Source organism: Centroberyx gerrardi, chromosome 12 (genome assembly GCF_048128805.1).
Source record: "Centroberyx gerrardi isolate f3 chromosome 12, fCenGer3.hap1.cur.20231027, whole genome shotgun sequence".
NCBI lineage: Eukaryota > Metazoa > Chordata > Actinopteri > Beryciformes > Berycidae > Centroberyx > Centroberyx gerrardi.
Window position 1 is genome coordinate 21,549,398 of NC_136008.1, and position 15,754 is coordinate 21,565,151.

General features: G+C 45.2%; 1 protein-coding gene across 3 annotated transcripts in view; it reads left to right on the forward strand.

Moving 5' to 3' along the window:
* The window catches only part of rims2a (regulating synaptic membrane exocytosis 2a), a 146,658-nt gene continuing 130,904 nt past the window's right edge, over positions 1-15,754 (forward strand). For all 3 annotated transcript variants that reach the window (XM_071902402.2, XM_071902404.2, XM_071902405.2), the window contains exon 1: positions 1-176. In XM_071902402.2, coding sequence (XP_071758503.1) covers positions 1-176 — 176 coding nt within the window. The remainder of the gene's footprint in view (positions 177-15,754) is intronic.

Consider the following 15,754-nt stretch of genomic DNA (forward strand, 5'->3'; position numbering starts at 1 on the left):
ATGTCTGCTCCACACGGGCCCCGGGGCGGCCCTGGCCCTGCTGCTGCTGCCTCAGCGGCCGGCGCCATGCCGGAGATGCCGGACCTCAGCCACCTCACCGAGGATGAGAGGAAGATCATCCTCGGTGTCATGGACCGACAGAAGAAGGAGGAAGCGAAGGAACAGTCGATGTTAAAGTAAGCAAGAAGCCACGGCGAACCCACCGCGTTTTGACGTGAGAGAGAGAGAGGGGGGGAGAGTTGAGGGGAGAGTAGTGCTGTCAGCGGTGGTTGAGTAACCCTGGGTGTTGTGGGTTATTACAGTGTGCATTTCTATAACCGTCTCCCTGTGAGATACTGGTGGGTCATGTTGCCTCTTGACATCCAAGCCAGAGTCTTTCCTAATTACTAGCCTGTGATAGTATGCTGAGATGAATCTTTTCCTCGACTGAATAGATCCCCGGCTTCCCCTTTGGACACTACTTTATTTTAATTCACCGCGTTGGGGAGCAGGCTATCATTTAATAATGCGGCATCCAATGCATACATTTCAACCTCTTGTGCTTTCCCCCACTTTGTTGTATAGCTGTATAATGGGCAGGGTAAAGCAGCAACGGGCGCCATTTTCACGTAAAAAGCACGCCAAAATGCTTAACCTTTCCCCATGAACGTCACCGAGATTACACAATGTGACAGTGGAAAGATCATTTAAGGTGTCCTGCGCGGTGATAGCGCACACAGGGCGTGTGTGATTTCAACGTTAGGTCTCGGTAGATCCGGTCGCTTTTCCCCTGCTCTTGTGTACAGATGTCGCTCGGAGCGTTTCAGCACCACGGCGCTGTCCACTCTAGGGTTTATTTTTTTAAGGTGGACCGGAGTGTTTCGGCCACCGTCGCTTTAGCGGTTACTGTGTGAGCCATACAGTAACCGTTTACAGTTGCAATTACAGTTTTCCCCCTGCCCCGGTTATAAAAAGAATACTGAATTGATGTAGTGTTGATTAAAAAAAAAGCGTGTTTGGCCTTCTTAGGGATGTAGGCTGATAAGGAGAGGGGTTTCAGAGGTGGTGGCCTTAAATGTCCCATCAGTTCCCTTCCTGTTGATTTTCTTGTAGTTTTCCCTCTTCAATGAAAATGATGCTTGCATGCTCACAAACCAGGAGCTTATATAGTTGATCTTTCACTTTCCAGAAGCCGCACTCATCACTACACATCTTACCTATTTCTCTAGCTATTTTGACAGTTCTATATTAGTGCAGCATACAATCTATATCCGCTTGCTAAAGGAGATAACTGATGAGTAAATCCATCCAGGTTTGTGCTACAGATCTCTTTTAGCCACAGCTGGCAGGCCTACCGACTGTCGCTTCCCAGCATGGTCAGTGCCTCACTGTGAGGGATGTGTGCCAGCCTCACTAGGAGCTTTTTAGCGGCATTAGAGCTGTTGTTTTCCACCATCAGGTAAATATTAGCACTAAGGCAGCATTCCTAATGGGGAGGAAGTTGTGCAATCCCTACCTAGCGCTGCATGGTAAACATGACTCATGTACTCCAAGACACGGCTACCTCAGCTGCCGCGGTGCGTGCTGTGTGAATCATCCAGGCCCGCTCCACCCCCCACCCCCCACAACCCCTCCTCGCTTTACTGTCTTTTTTTCCCCATAGCTGAGTGTTTTTCCTGTTTCTCCTTCTCTGAGGTAAAGGGATTGTCAGTTTTAGTCACTCTTAGCCTGACAGTGATGTCAAAGCCTTGGCAGTCATGACTGAGCATGGGTAGAGGAGGCTGTTCTTTGCAAGGGACATGGTGACTGACTGACTGATTGCCTGACTGACTGACTGACTGACTGACTGACTGACTGACTGACTGACTGACTGTGTCTCCATAATATTAACTAACCCCAATTGCAGGCCACCCAAGCTGAAAGCATACGAGACGTTGGGAGGTCAAAAAGTCCTTTGTGTCGATTGCTTAGATCCTAATTTGCATGAGAATCATGTTTCCAGTATGGCTTGGCTGCTGCATGCCTTGGTTACCTGGGGTCTTGTCTCACCAGCAAGGCTATACTGCAGACGCATGGCAGCTGACAAAAGACATGGATTCAGTACCAATGGCTGGCTGTCACTATTTTGTTGTTGAGAGAATCTGATTAGTTGAAAAGGAGGAGAAAAGTGTGCAGGAGACCCCTCCACCTTTTTGGCCTAATTCTTTGCATGTGTCACTACACATTTTCAGATGAAAGCCTTATTATTTCAGAGAGCAAGACCACATTGGTTAGTTTTAATGTGTTCTGCCAATATTTACAAGATGACTCATCATGAGTCATCTACTAAACAGTAAATCCCCAGTTTCTTTACCTATGAATCACACAAGCATAACATATCCTAAAGCAGCGTTAATATGCTCTGCCCTGGCATAGGTACAACCGCAGTGGATTAACTTGTCAATGAATGGTTCGCGGCATTTCCAGCGGTGTCGGAAACAAACACCCACAAACACCCACACTGCAACATCCATCCCTATAACCCATGCATCTCCACTGTCGCAGTCACGGTCCAATCCCAGAGCGGCTTGGATGGCTTTTCGGGAAAGTGGCGTTTTGAACATCAGAGTGTGTAATCTAACAGAGGGAATCCTGGGAGGATGGAGGGATGGAGGGAGGGAGAGGAGAGAGAGAGAGAGAGAAGCCTCCAGCTGCAGGGCTTGCCAACTTGCTGTCATCTCACTGGAGGTGCTACAGAGAGTGCGGATGGAAATCCAGCGCTGCTGACTCGCATGTAATTAGCTACTCTTCCCCTGCTCATTCTTACCAGGCGTGTGTGTGTGCATGTGCATGTATGAAATGTGTTGCAGCGATGAGTAGTCTATTTACCGCCACTATTTCCTAAAATCCATAAGGCGATGCTCCTTATGGAAAGCCCTGCAGTGTCCATAGAAGAAGAATTCTCATAACCTAGAAAGATAATCAAAGCTGCTGCCATCAAAATGTGCAATGTGCTGTCTTTTTTGTACATAGAACCCATACGTTCCTACATGCAGAGACGTGTGCACACACACACAGGCATCACTTCAATTAAGCGTGGCTCCAGGTGCATTTGTACCATCAAACGGAATGCGCCGGAGCTGTCGGTCAGCTCGGCTTTCCATGCATCAGTGAGTCTCTGAGCAGTACAGTAATGATGGTTGCGGGACCCCACCCTCACCCACCCCCACCCAGACGCACTGTGTCCTACAGGCAGGCATCAGCTGCCTGGGATGGGGTGACCCACAGAGCGCCCGGGGCTCCACTTCTCCTTTCTCCCTGCTCCTTCAGTCCTCTAGGGTTACTTCCTGGTTCTGCTTGGTGGCCGGGTGGGGGAGTTGGGGGAGGAGTATGCATCCCAAATATGTCTTTCTCTTTCACACCTCCACCTGGGGCTGGGCGATACTGACAAAATCAAATATCACAATATTTTAGACCAAATACCTCGATATCGATAATGTGACGATATTTTGGGGGAATGAGTATTCGTGCTTTCTTGATTTACACACAAGACATTTTTGAAAATTAGTAATGATCATTAGTAATCAGTAATGTGTAATCAGTAAGAGTAATAAGCTAATAAGTTCAGAAAATTGTGAGTAACATTTAAGTTATTTCACAATATTACGATAACAAAAATATTACGATATCTAGTCTCATATCACAATATCGATGATATACGATAGATCGCCCAGCCTTACCTCAACCCTTTCTTTTCTTTCACATTCTCTCTTTCTTTTTCCCTCCCTCCATATTGAGTTAATATGTTACCTGTATTATGAAGGCACAACCTGAGAAGCATAAACACAGATACAGACACACACACACACACTCTCTCATCTGGGACGTAGTTGGAATTGAAAAGATGGCTAAACTAAAAACTATGACTGATACAAACAAAACACAGTTATATTTATGCTTTCTTTACACTTAAACTTCCTATCCGCACAACTTATGTCAGTTTAATAGTACTTGCTATGACTTATATGAATATGATCAAGTCGTAAGGTTATTTTAAGTCAGTTAAGATTTATTTCAGCCTAAAAAGATGGGGTAAACCCTACTTTGCAAATAATAAAAGGTGGATAAATCCAGTTTAGGTGGGTTTACCCTCCACTGCATCCCTGCCCCTCACCAAATATCCCAGTTCCTCTTCTCTGACAGTGTTGAACTTATGGATGGGGTGACTGAGTCATTAGCCCAGGGACCTTCTTTGACAGCCCTAATTATGCTGGCTGCCTCGTAGGAGGGACTCCCACTGAGCTACAGCTATTCCGGGGCTCTGAGGCGTCCGCTGCTCTGCCATCTAGCTGGGCGACCCCATCTTTATATAGACTGCAGGAGACACAAAGATACAAAGAGGATGCCCTGACTTCCTCTGCCGTTTCCTGCGGTTGGGAATGTGTTGTGTATCAGCGGTTCTGAAACTTTTCCATGTCACGGACCCCCATATAGACAAACATAGGGCACGGACCCCCATTTGATACGATTATGTCCCAGGGACCTTCATACTGTATGGGGAGATGTTCATTGTTGATGATGTAGTGTTGAATTTTATAACTGATTACACTCTACGTGGGGAGATAATAGTGATATAGATAGATAACAGTGGACCCTATAATTAGAATAGCCATTCATATGCATTCTCTAATTGGGATCATTTCTAGTGAACGGAATTACAGTGAAATTTGTTTTACTAGAGACCCCCTGGAACCCCCTCAAGGACCCCTGGGCGTCTCCAGACCCCACTAGGGAGAACCACTCCCTATGACTCAGGCTGATGTTGAGGGATAGGAATCTTATTTGAGTGATCAGGATTTCAAGTGAACTGGTTTCTAAACTGTATACTGCACCATTATGAACTGGATTCTTTGACTGACCATTCTCTCATTTTTCTCTATTTTGAGTATGTAGAAATTAGTCTGTGTGTGTGTGTGTGTGTGTCAGTACCTGTGTCAGGGTTTCTGCTTGGATATAGAAAAAATATGTAGATGTAGCATGTAGTAATTAGGGGGGGGGGGGGGGGCGGTTAATATGTCTAACATGGAAAGCATTGACCTAGAATTACCTTCCTTTTGTGTCACTGTTTTAGCTCAGCCATTGATTACATCCCATATCCTTCTTCTGCCCAGTGCACCCCCCCCCCCCCACCCCCCCACCCCCATCCTGTCATTTATCTGATAGGGCTAGAGAGCTCAGTATACCAGCTGGGGTCAGAGCCACAGAGAAGCCTTAAGTCCCCGGAGGCTATAGGATCTCAGCCCCTCTGAGAGCGAGGGTAGGAGTGATAGAGTGAGTGTGTGTGTGTGTGTGTGTGTGTGTGTGTGTGTGTGTGTATGTGAGAGAGAGAGAGGGAGAGAGAGAGAGAGATACTGTATATACCCACACACAGACATATGCATACACACAGGCGCACATACAGTATACACATAAACAGACAAACACATATAGAACACATATATGCCCACACACACACACACACACACACACACAAACCATGTTATAGAGACCTAAGCATTTGACATTCCCCTTCTACCTTCCATACACAGAAGAGAGCGAGAGAGAGAAAGAGAGAGAGAGACCTATGGTTGTGAAATGATGCGAGGCAATGCTCAGAAGCTTCCCACTGGACAATATACACACACGCTCCCCTCTCCCTCTCTCTCTCTCACTCTCACTCATTTCCTAGCTCGCTCACTCTTGCTCGCTCGCCTTACCATGCAAAGAGCAGGAGGATTCCAGAGACTCCCATCCCCCATCACTTTCCCCGAGGGAGAGAGAGAGGGAGAGAGAAAGAGAGAGAGAGAGGATGCTGTCTTGACTCTATAAAGCAGAATGCACGCCAAATGAATACATCATCATGCTAATTAAAGTAACAATGTGTTTTGGTTAGGAAAGGTTGGCATGCTGTCAAGTAGGTTGGCTCAGCTGGACTGGAATCTGGTTAGAGCAGATCTGGCTTCATAAAAAAAAATATAGCCTATATACATACAGTATATATATATATATATTTCTACACATTACTCATAACATCACTCAAATGTTCTTATGAGTGTATAGTTTCATTACTCTTGTGTCTAATGTAACAGGCCAGAATTCTCTCTTTGCTTTATTTAATCCACATTGTTTTGTTACAAACTCTTTTCCCGCTCTGCTTTTTTTTTATCCCTCCTCGCTTTTTTTTTATTTCAGCCATTAACCTATAGTATCTGTCAGATTTGCCTCTAGCTCTGTCCTTGCATGTGCACTTTCTCTCTCTACCTTTGTCTTCCAATCTGTTTTATCCTGTATACCTCACAAAATGGCTGCAAGGGCCTTATAATGTTGTCTAACTATGCTATAGATCTAACTCGGCTATATCACAATGCGAAAGGTCAGTGTTGATGTTTTCTTTAAGTCAGCATTGTTCCGACCGTGTTTCATGTCCATTGAGACCAACTGTAAAGCAAAATTGTTCTGTTCTGCTAAGTCTCTTATAGGGTTCGGCAAGGAAGGCAGGAGGAGAAAAGAAAGGAGAGGAGAGGAGAAGAGAGGATAGGAAAGGAGAGGAGAGGGCCAGAGGATAGGGTAGGACAGGTTAGGATAGGAGAGAGTATACGAAATGGGAGGAGAGGAGGGGCGAGGAGAAGAGAAGTGAGGACAGGAAAGGAGAGGAGAGCATCAGAGAGAAAATGAGAGGAGAGACATTGACGTCTGAGATGCTATCAGGTCTCCTGGCCTTCATTGCTGATATGACAGCCTCAGTCCCCATTGACAGAGAAATCAGCCTGCCATCTCCCATAGGCTGCTGTTCTCCTGCGTGGCACAGCGCAGCATCAGGGTCTATTGTCTCTCAGGCTTTGTTCTAAATAACATCTGCATTCGTCAGCATAGGTTTTATTCTCTTCTGCTCTCTTATCCCCCGAGCAAAGTTTGAAGGGATTTTCCTGCCCCTGGCTGTGTGATTCGAAATGCCCTTGGTGATAGATGACTGTAGAAAAATGTTTCAGAATGAGAAGTGGGTTGTGGTAACTAGTACGAGGGATGTAGCTTATTCATAGTGGTGTACAATAGTATAGTGTACAGTAGAGTATAGGACTGCCTCCTCTCAATGCATGTATTACCTAATTAGTTAACAGAGCCAGCTATAATTTTTTTAGGTGATTAGTCATATTTACATTTTTTTTTTTGTTGTACTGGTTATTTCCTGGGGAATCATAAGCAGATCTTTGGCAAATATACTGTAGAGCATCTGAAGAGTGTAAAGATTTTTCAATTAAACAGACTGTTCAGTTAGTCAGTGGAATCCTATGACTGTTAATCAGTTAAGAGTTTCTTTAGTTAGCAACAGTCCATGTCCTGTACATGAGTGTTTAACTGTCAGGCGTGACTGTCATACTAAGGCCTGGAGCAACAATGGTCTTTACATCTCTTTTGCCTGTGCTCAACATCATTGCTTAGTAAACAGTGGTAATCATTGCAGTAATCCCCCCCGCCCTGCATCTATCCTGTATTACTACTGCCGGATTTCCCAAACAGTTCTTCAGGGTGCAGAAACGGTGGAGCAAGCTTGTAAAAGGTGTGACCTCCACAATGCTACATCTCTATACCAAAGCTCACTCAGAGTACAGTGCTTTACACTGGTACTATGTAGTGATTGTCATTTGGGCTTGATTTGGAAAGTGGTGATTCTGATTAGCGAAGCCTAATAGTATGCATGCATACTTATAATAGGAACTTATAGCAAGGCAATGGTGGTGGTAGCCTAGAGGTTAGAGAAGCGGGCTTGTGATGGGGAGGTTGCCAGTTGAAACCCCCAGACCGGCTGGGAGAATGTGGGTGGGGAGTAAATGAGTAACAATCTCCCCTCCCTCAACAACTACTGTAAAAGTGCCACGAGCGAGACCCTGAACCCCCAACTGCTCCAGTGGAGCTGCTCAGCGGCCGCACTGGGCAGGTATCAGGTGTGAATGTGTGTAACTGTGAATGTGAAGCAGGGCGCCACTGGAAAAGAGCATGGTGCGACTTTCCCAGTATAAATAAAGGTTAAAAATGGGTGAATGCCACATTAGCAGTCAGTGACACTGGGCCGAGTCAGAACCAAACCAAACCAAACCAAACCAAACCACAGTTCGCTATATGAGCCTCAGAGTTTGCTGTGGGAGAGTAGGCTGGACGAAAGCAACACAACACAATGGGGGAGGGGATAGAGATACAGATATTAGGTTACAAAGGGGTAGAACAGAGAATTTTTGGACAAAGAGAAAGGAGAGAAATAGAGAAAGCAAATAGTCGGTAGTCTTCAGCCAACGTGAGCGAAGGCCGGAGAAACAGTGAGAGTGAAAGGGGGGGGGGGGCACTTTATCACTTTTATTGCCCATCCCCCGTCCCCATCACCCCTGAGTAGAGTCAATGTGGAGGAAGATATATGGCATCTGATCCTCCGAGGGAAGCCTAGCGCTTCTGAGGAACATATGTGCTTGCTATAGAATAGCTGGCAGCATTGATGTTAAACGTATATCTGAAAACCCCGGGGTAGCAATATAGCTGAGCAGTAGGCAAATTCAGTACAAGATAAAGACACACTCGACTGGAGAAAACAAAACAGGAAACATATTTTGTAACTGTGACATTTTTTTGGCCCACTGTGAAATCAACATATTGTGATGACATTTAGATTAAAGTAAGTGTTCAAGTAAAATTGCAGAGCTTCCTGCAGTACTTGGCCTGCACACTATCCTAACTGCAACTGTCCAACTCTATTGTAAAAGGAAGGTTGTGGAGGTGATGGGACAGTACGTTCTGTCAGTGTAGATAGCTGCAGCCGGAGAGGTCTGGTGCCTTTTTTTCTCCCCTGTGAAATTCCCTCAGGGTTCGTTTTATGATTGTTGAACCCTGAAAGGTCAGGGAAAAGACATCTCTCCACTCTGTACAGCAAGGATGTCTAATTTTGTGTGTGCTGGTGTGCGTGTGTGTTTGTATCCGTTTATACAAGTGTGCATAGATCAATGGCACTTACACGTGTGTCTATATCTCACAGTCTGTGCTTGTATGCATGTCTGTGGGACAGATAGCAGGACAGAGGGAGAGAGAGAGACAGATAGCAGGACAGAGAAAGTGAGAGAGAGAGAAAGAAAGCAGGGGAGAGAGAGAGAGAGACAGGGAGACAGATGGCAGGACAGAGAAAGTGAGAGACAGAGAGCAGGAGAGAGAGAGGTTTTCTTGAGAGGCTGCTGAAAGGACAGTTACTAAAGGTGGAACGTGGCACCGATTCATCTCAAGCTGATTGCACTCAAAGAGCGAGAACCCTCATGCTGTTAGTTGGACTATTAATAGTGAATACACTCTCAAGTTTTCTCCAGTGGCAGGCAAGCAGCCAGGCATCTAGACAGGCAGCAAGGCAGGCAACCGGGCCTGCAGACATTTAGGCATCTAGGCAAGCCAGACAGCCAGGCATATAGGCAGCAAGGTAAAGAAGCTTACAGGCCTAGCTCCAACAACCAATACAACAGAAAACCTGGATTGACAATGCTCACTTTTCATGAAGCAGTGAGCCTCTCTGTGTCTCTGTTCAAATTCTTTCTCAGTCTCAGAAAACCCATCTCTGTGGCCGAACAGTCGAATAACAAAAGGTGTTTCTGGCCTTTAAGCAGTGTGCACACCTAGTAGATTCAAATCTAACAAGTTGGCATGGCCTAGTCTGGTCTGGTGCAGTGAGTGGAGTAGCATGTGCTTGCATGAGAGGAACTTGAGTCATGTTGGTCAAAGCAGGCCTTTCAGCCGGCTAACAGCTAACATAGTCGCAACAGAAACTGGCTCAGACTCGGTCCTAACATCCTCGGATATTAAGAGGATGGGATTCTTTAAGCTTTTTAGACCAGGACCAGTAAATTTAGTCTCAGCCTAGAATGCAAACTCATACATTTCACATGGGCCACCAGAAAGAGGCCTATTTTGGATCGATTAAGACAGGGGTTCTCAAATGTTTTCATGTCAAAGACTCGCAGACAGACACACATTCGACCATGGGCCCACATTTGAAAACATTTTGTCCTAGATTTTGACCCCCATAAGGGATCATTTTTTGTCTACACTGTACGTATATGGAGAGATAATAGTGGTGACAGTGAAAATGATGATTAGAATAGTAATTGTTATACATTCTCTAACTGGGCTACCTTCTAGTGATTTACATTATAGTAAAACTAAACTTTTCCTTATTTTGCTTGGGACCCCCCTGGAACTTCCGCAAGGACTACAGGGGGTCCCTGGACCCCACTTGTGCCAAATGAATGTTAAAGTGAAAAGCACTAAATTGGCAAAAGCAATAAGATGACCTATGCAATAGCCCTTCACCCTCATCCCCCAAACGCTTTGCGCTGTGTGTGTGTGTGTGTGTGTGTGTGTGTGTGTGTTGGTATATTTACTAGCAGTAGTTTACACAGTGTGCTCTAATCTCTCTTTCTGTGTGTGTCTGTCTGTGTTCTGCTCATTCAAGACTCAGCTGGTTGGAGCAGGTGCAAGCTGGTGACTCAAACACGTGCACGCTGCCTACCCCGTCCTTCTCTTACGCCTTTGTGTGGCAGGCCACCAAAAACACAAACCATCCAATGCTTTCTATAAACAGATGCACCCGCCCCATGTTCATCTAGCATACACACACACTCACAGACATACTGTATACACACACACACACGCACGCACATACACATACACACAGATGCTCTAGTAAATGAAATGTATTGGCCATGCAGAGACTTCACTACCAAAGAGTAGAATTTATTATATAATGACTGGTGCAGTGGCTGTGTTGGAAAACTTTACGTTTGCTTATGCAATCCTTGCTCACATCATAGCCTTGTTAGGGGCCTGTTTAGAAAATGCATCATAGTGTGCAGTTTCTATTTAAATGTGAATTTTGTTATTTTTATGTTTTTTTTTTTTGTATTTCCTCCTCTGTTCTACTCATCAGTTGTATTCCAACTCCTATGCCATCATATCTCATTCTATACTATTGTGTTCATTATTGTTCTTAGAGATCCCACAGGGATCAGGGGGTTAGACGTTTAGTAGAATTACAGTGCTTTACATGTGCAGTATATGCTTGCTGCTTGGTAGATTACAGTAGCAGCCGACTGACATAAATACGGAGGATAAAGAGCAGCCGTTATCATGACGTCACTAATGCAGCCATGGGCCTTATATAAGCATACTGTATGAACACTACACTCAGACGCTACCATGTAAGCTACAGTAGAACATACTGTGCATTGTAGACAAAGTGTAGACCGCCTCACTGCCTAGGGCAAAAAGTGGCTTTGTAGGAGCTTTAAATGTATTGAGAGAAATTATTGGAGGGATTCAATATGGTGTGTGTATGTGTGTGTGTGTTCATGTATGGGCGTGTGCGTGTTTGCGTGTATGTACATGTATTCATGGTTGCTTGGTTTATGTAGCTCTAGCGTGTGTATGCGCATGAACACCATCCGTCACTAGTATGAAAATAACAGTGAACAGGCCTGCCTGTCTTTGATCTCTATCATCTGACACTGATAGAGAAAGAGAGAGAGAGGGAGAGAGAGACAAAGCGACAGAGACAGTAAGAGACAGAGAGAGCTGAGGTTATGATCCCAGGATCGAGCTCCTCGACTGAAGTCCGATGGAGGATCTCCCACTAATCCTTTAATATCACTCGTCCCACTGAGATACTGCCACCATCAACATGGTGATGCTAAGATGGCCTGGATGTGTATCAGCATAGCAGACTACACCGTAGAAATCCTTCTTTATGAAACATAAATACTATCTTTTTAAGTTGTATCCCAAGAGGCCTCAGGCTAGAAATGTGGGGCATATGAAGTCGTCAGGCATCGGGCCATGGGGCTTTGCTGGGTTGGCTGTGTTTACTGTAGACAGCGGGTAGAAGTTGGTGGCCTTATCCATGAGTGGGCGGCTGCTTGGATGGTTGGTTGGCTGGTTGGCTTTAAATCTGTGCGGAGAGGCGACTAATGCAAGGGAATCCTTTGATTTGGGATTTTACAGCAGCCAAAGTCAAACGAAGTCAAACAGATCTTTCTGCCCAGGACAGATGTTGAGAGGCACAGAGTTCAAGTTAATTTCACTTGTACAGTATTGTGCTCACATCTGTTTATTTGGCCGAACGTGTCGTATGCTATGTAGCTCCTATGGCCTGTTTGTGTCTTATTTGAATGCGTGTAGCCTATGCAGAATATGATAACTTCACTTACATTTTTTTTATATTGTGATCAAGGTCATATTGTCGAGAGGTAATGGATACTTTAGTTTCTCAAGCTGTTTACCAGGGTTTGGTCTTTGTGTGTAACATCATAGGGCATTCTACAGCAATATTTTAGCAAAGTGATGGGCGTGACCCATGAGTGATGAGGTGATATCAGATTGCCCCTGTTCTTGTCCGCCTGTGTACACTATATGTTTGCAATTTAGTTAAGCGAGCTAATAGTGACGTGCTGTAGCGATGAATTGGGACAGGAAGCAGTGGAGCAGCCCAAGCCAACAATAGGCAGGGTATCCATTACCTCTCTATTGTTAGCCATGGCCAGGCTATTATTATAGCCCTGAGTGAGACAGAGACGGCTGACTGCAGTTTCAGTACTGCCCACCTACTGCTCCCAGGCAGGAACAACAACAATAACAACCAGACGGAGACAGGAGGTTTTGTATGCGGATGAGGATGGGACTGGTGAAAGAGCAGCAGGGGGTGGGGATGGGAGTGGAGCTGAGGTTGGGATAGCTGCAAGTTTTGGAGGGTGGGGATGAAGACAGGTATGGGAACATAATTGCCACACATGCGTCATTCGACTGTACAAAATTGTTGACGTTTTTGCTGACTATGAGGCTGGAAAAAATATGGTGATAGAGAGAGTGGACAGAAATGGCGCTGGAGGTGTAGATTGATGATTGGACTGGGCTTGAGTTTGTAGTGGGACTGAGTTGGCATTTGTAGTAGGACGGGTTGGGTTTATCGTATAGGGCTAGAGATGGACATGGAGCTGCAGCGGGGCTGGATTTTGGAGCTGGAGTTTGGGCTAACAAAGAGGGCAGTAACCTAGTAGTGGTGGAGCAAGGGCTGAGGCTGGTTACTAGAGTATTCCCACTGGAGCTGTTCAGCTGTATATGGGAGGAGATGTGACGTTACCATGGGACAATGTCAGCTGCCAAGAAAGTGCTGATCACAGCCAGAATAAAATGTATCTGTGTCAGGATGAATAAAGTAGGCTGGCAGAAGAGGCAACCAAGCATTCACATACAAAGGCAGACACATTCATACACACACCATTACAAAAGCATTTACTCAAACAAACACACAGATGTGCAAAACCACAAACACGCACAAACACTGACGGATACGCCCCTGCTTTCTTAAGGCAATGATTAAATGTTGTTCGTATAGTTGAATTCTAGTCCACTGTGCAGTAAACTGATTATATTGCCTTTGTCAATTTTAAAATGATTAGTAACACGTACATAGTCAAGTCTTGAAATGTTTAAAGATGTGCTGCCTCTACAAGCCTTGCATGGATATGTACTTGTGAATGTGGGGGCTGCTGGGTGATTAGCTGACTCTTTGCCACTTGGAAATCTCTCAGGAGGGGAGATATGGAGCAGCTCAATTGAATCCTGGCAGGTAATCTGAGGAAACAGATGGATTTTAGTTATATTTGGCAACAGATTAGCCACTTCCCCGTTGCTTAGAAAATCTGCTGTTGCCAACTCCTGTTTGACAATCTGAATATTAGTCCTTGGTCAGGAGGTCTGGCTTCTGCACTGTTAGATTGCCTATTCTGATGAGTGTGCCCTGCGCATTCAATCCTATCTGCGCTTTCTAAGGCCCAGCTGCGGTAGCCGGCCAACCTCTCAACCCGAAGCGCTTGCCCTCTCGCCGCCCCACCTGCTCTGCCTATCGCACCATGCCAGCGCCCGGTGCCAGAGGAAGTTATCAGCTCTCTATCCCCTGCCCCTAATCCTCTCTGAGGTGGAGAGAAAGTGTTAAGTAGCACTTCTCCTGGCATTTCTTGGAGAGGCAGAATGAACAGGTGTCTTGGGACCTAATCGGCTGTCTTTAAATGAGCTGCTATTTTTAGTACGCGCTCTCTCCTCTTAGAGTTTTGCAGGTAATGTACAGTAGAGGTGGTACAATGTGGGCTTTCTGTTTTATATATCCCGCAGAGATAATGCTGACACGGTCATACTCTGCGCAGGTTGATGTTCCATATATTGCTGGCTCGAGTACAGTAATAAACTCTCTAAAGGCTTTTATTAGGGGGATATACTGTGCTTGGAATTTCTGTTTATGTTACAGTAATGGGTGTTCTTGTTTATCCTAACAGTCACCACATGGGCCCTAGATCTCTGTGCCATATAGCACCATTTGGCACATTAGTTTCCTATACCTTGTTTTATATCATTATGTACTGTATCATGCAGTCATATCTCATTTTATATCATACCATTAGTGCCATGGCGAAAACAGAATTCAGTAGTACCAGCGCCTGCATCGCCCAGTGAGAGATTTCCCTTCAGGTCACTTGCCTCTGAAGTGATTTCAGATAGACATTGACCTCATCTCCTGGCAGTACTGACTGGCTTGGATGGTGTTAATGATGTATGTAGTTGGTATTTACCCACTGAGCCAGATTATTCCCTTATGATCCAATTATCACTCAGTCTTTAGTGGACTCAGAGGGCCTGCAGGGTCACTGCTTAGCCATGAGATCCTCTCCCAGAGATTCTCTACTCCAGTGCTGATGCCAAGACTGCATCTGACTATCTGTTTAATCTGTCAAGAACTGCGGGATGCCAATATCCTACTCCAAAATCGTTTGAGGAGAAATTTGTAACATTTCATTGTAGCGTCTTGAATGAGTTGTACTGTAGGTCAGCCTGGCTCGGGGATCATTTGCACTCACAATCATTTGCAAGAGACTTCTGAGTGGCTGTTGGAAACATTCCAGTAAAATTCACGTTTCCTTGGCAGCTGCAATCACATCTGCATTTTATACAAAGTACACTGCAAGGGGTTCCTTAATGTTCAATAAGTTCTTCCACAGTCCATTTTTAAAATATACTTTAGTATATTTCTAGAAAGTATGTTGAATTTATCAGAAATCTAGAAGCAGATCAGTTTAAAAAAACCTGTTTTTTTTTTCCAATTTCACTAATGCATATATTGGCCCATATTTCCTTGTAAAAACTTGCAACCAAAGCATGGTGGTATGCATATTTTCTTAATCATTAGTGCTTTTGGTGGCAGGGTGCCTACATTGAGCATGTTTACTCTCACCCTTTCACCTTGAGCAAGCACATGCTGATGCATGTAGATCAAGACACACAGTAGAGACAGCTTCACCACAACCTAACAAGGCATCCGATAGGCCTAGATTCATGCTTTGAGTGATATTTAGCTGTTCAGTTGGGAGCCGTGCTGGGGCTTGTTCCATTTGCAGTTGGTAATCAGTGAAAAGTCACGCTCTCCCTGAGGAGAGCACCGCTACATCTGACCACATCCCACAGTTCCTAGCTGCTCCACCACCCTCTTGCAGACTTCTGAGAGGGAAAAAGAAAGAGTAGGGTCCCAAGCAGCAGATTGCTCAAAGACAGGATTAGAGAGAGAGAGATTGGTAGAACAGGAGAGAAGAGGAGAGGAGGGGGAATTAAGGCATGCTAGATTGACTGGCTGGGCAGGCCCGGCACACTTTGGGATGGGGAGGTGGTGTAATTGGAAAGTAATTATGCCTCG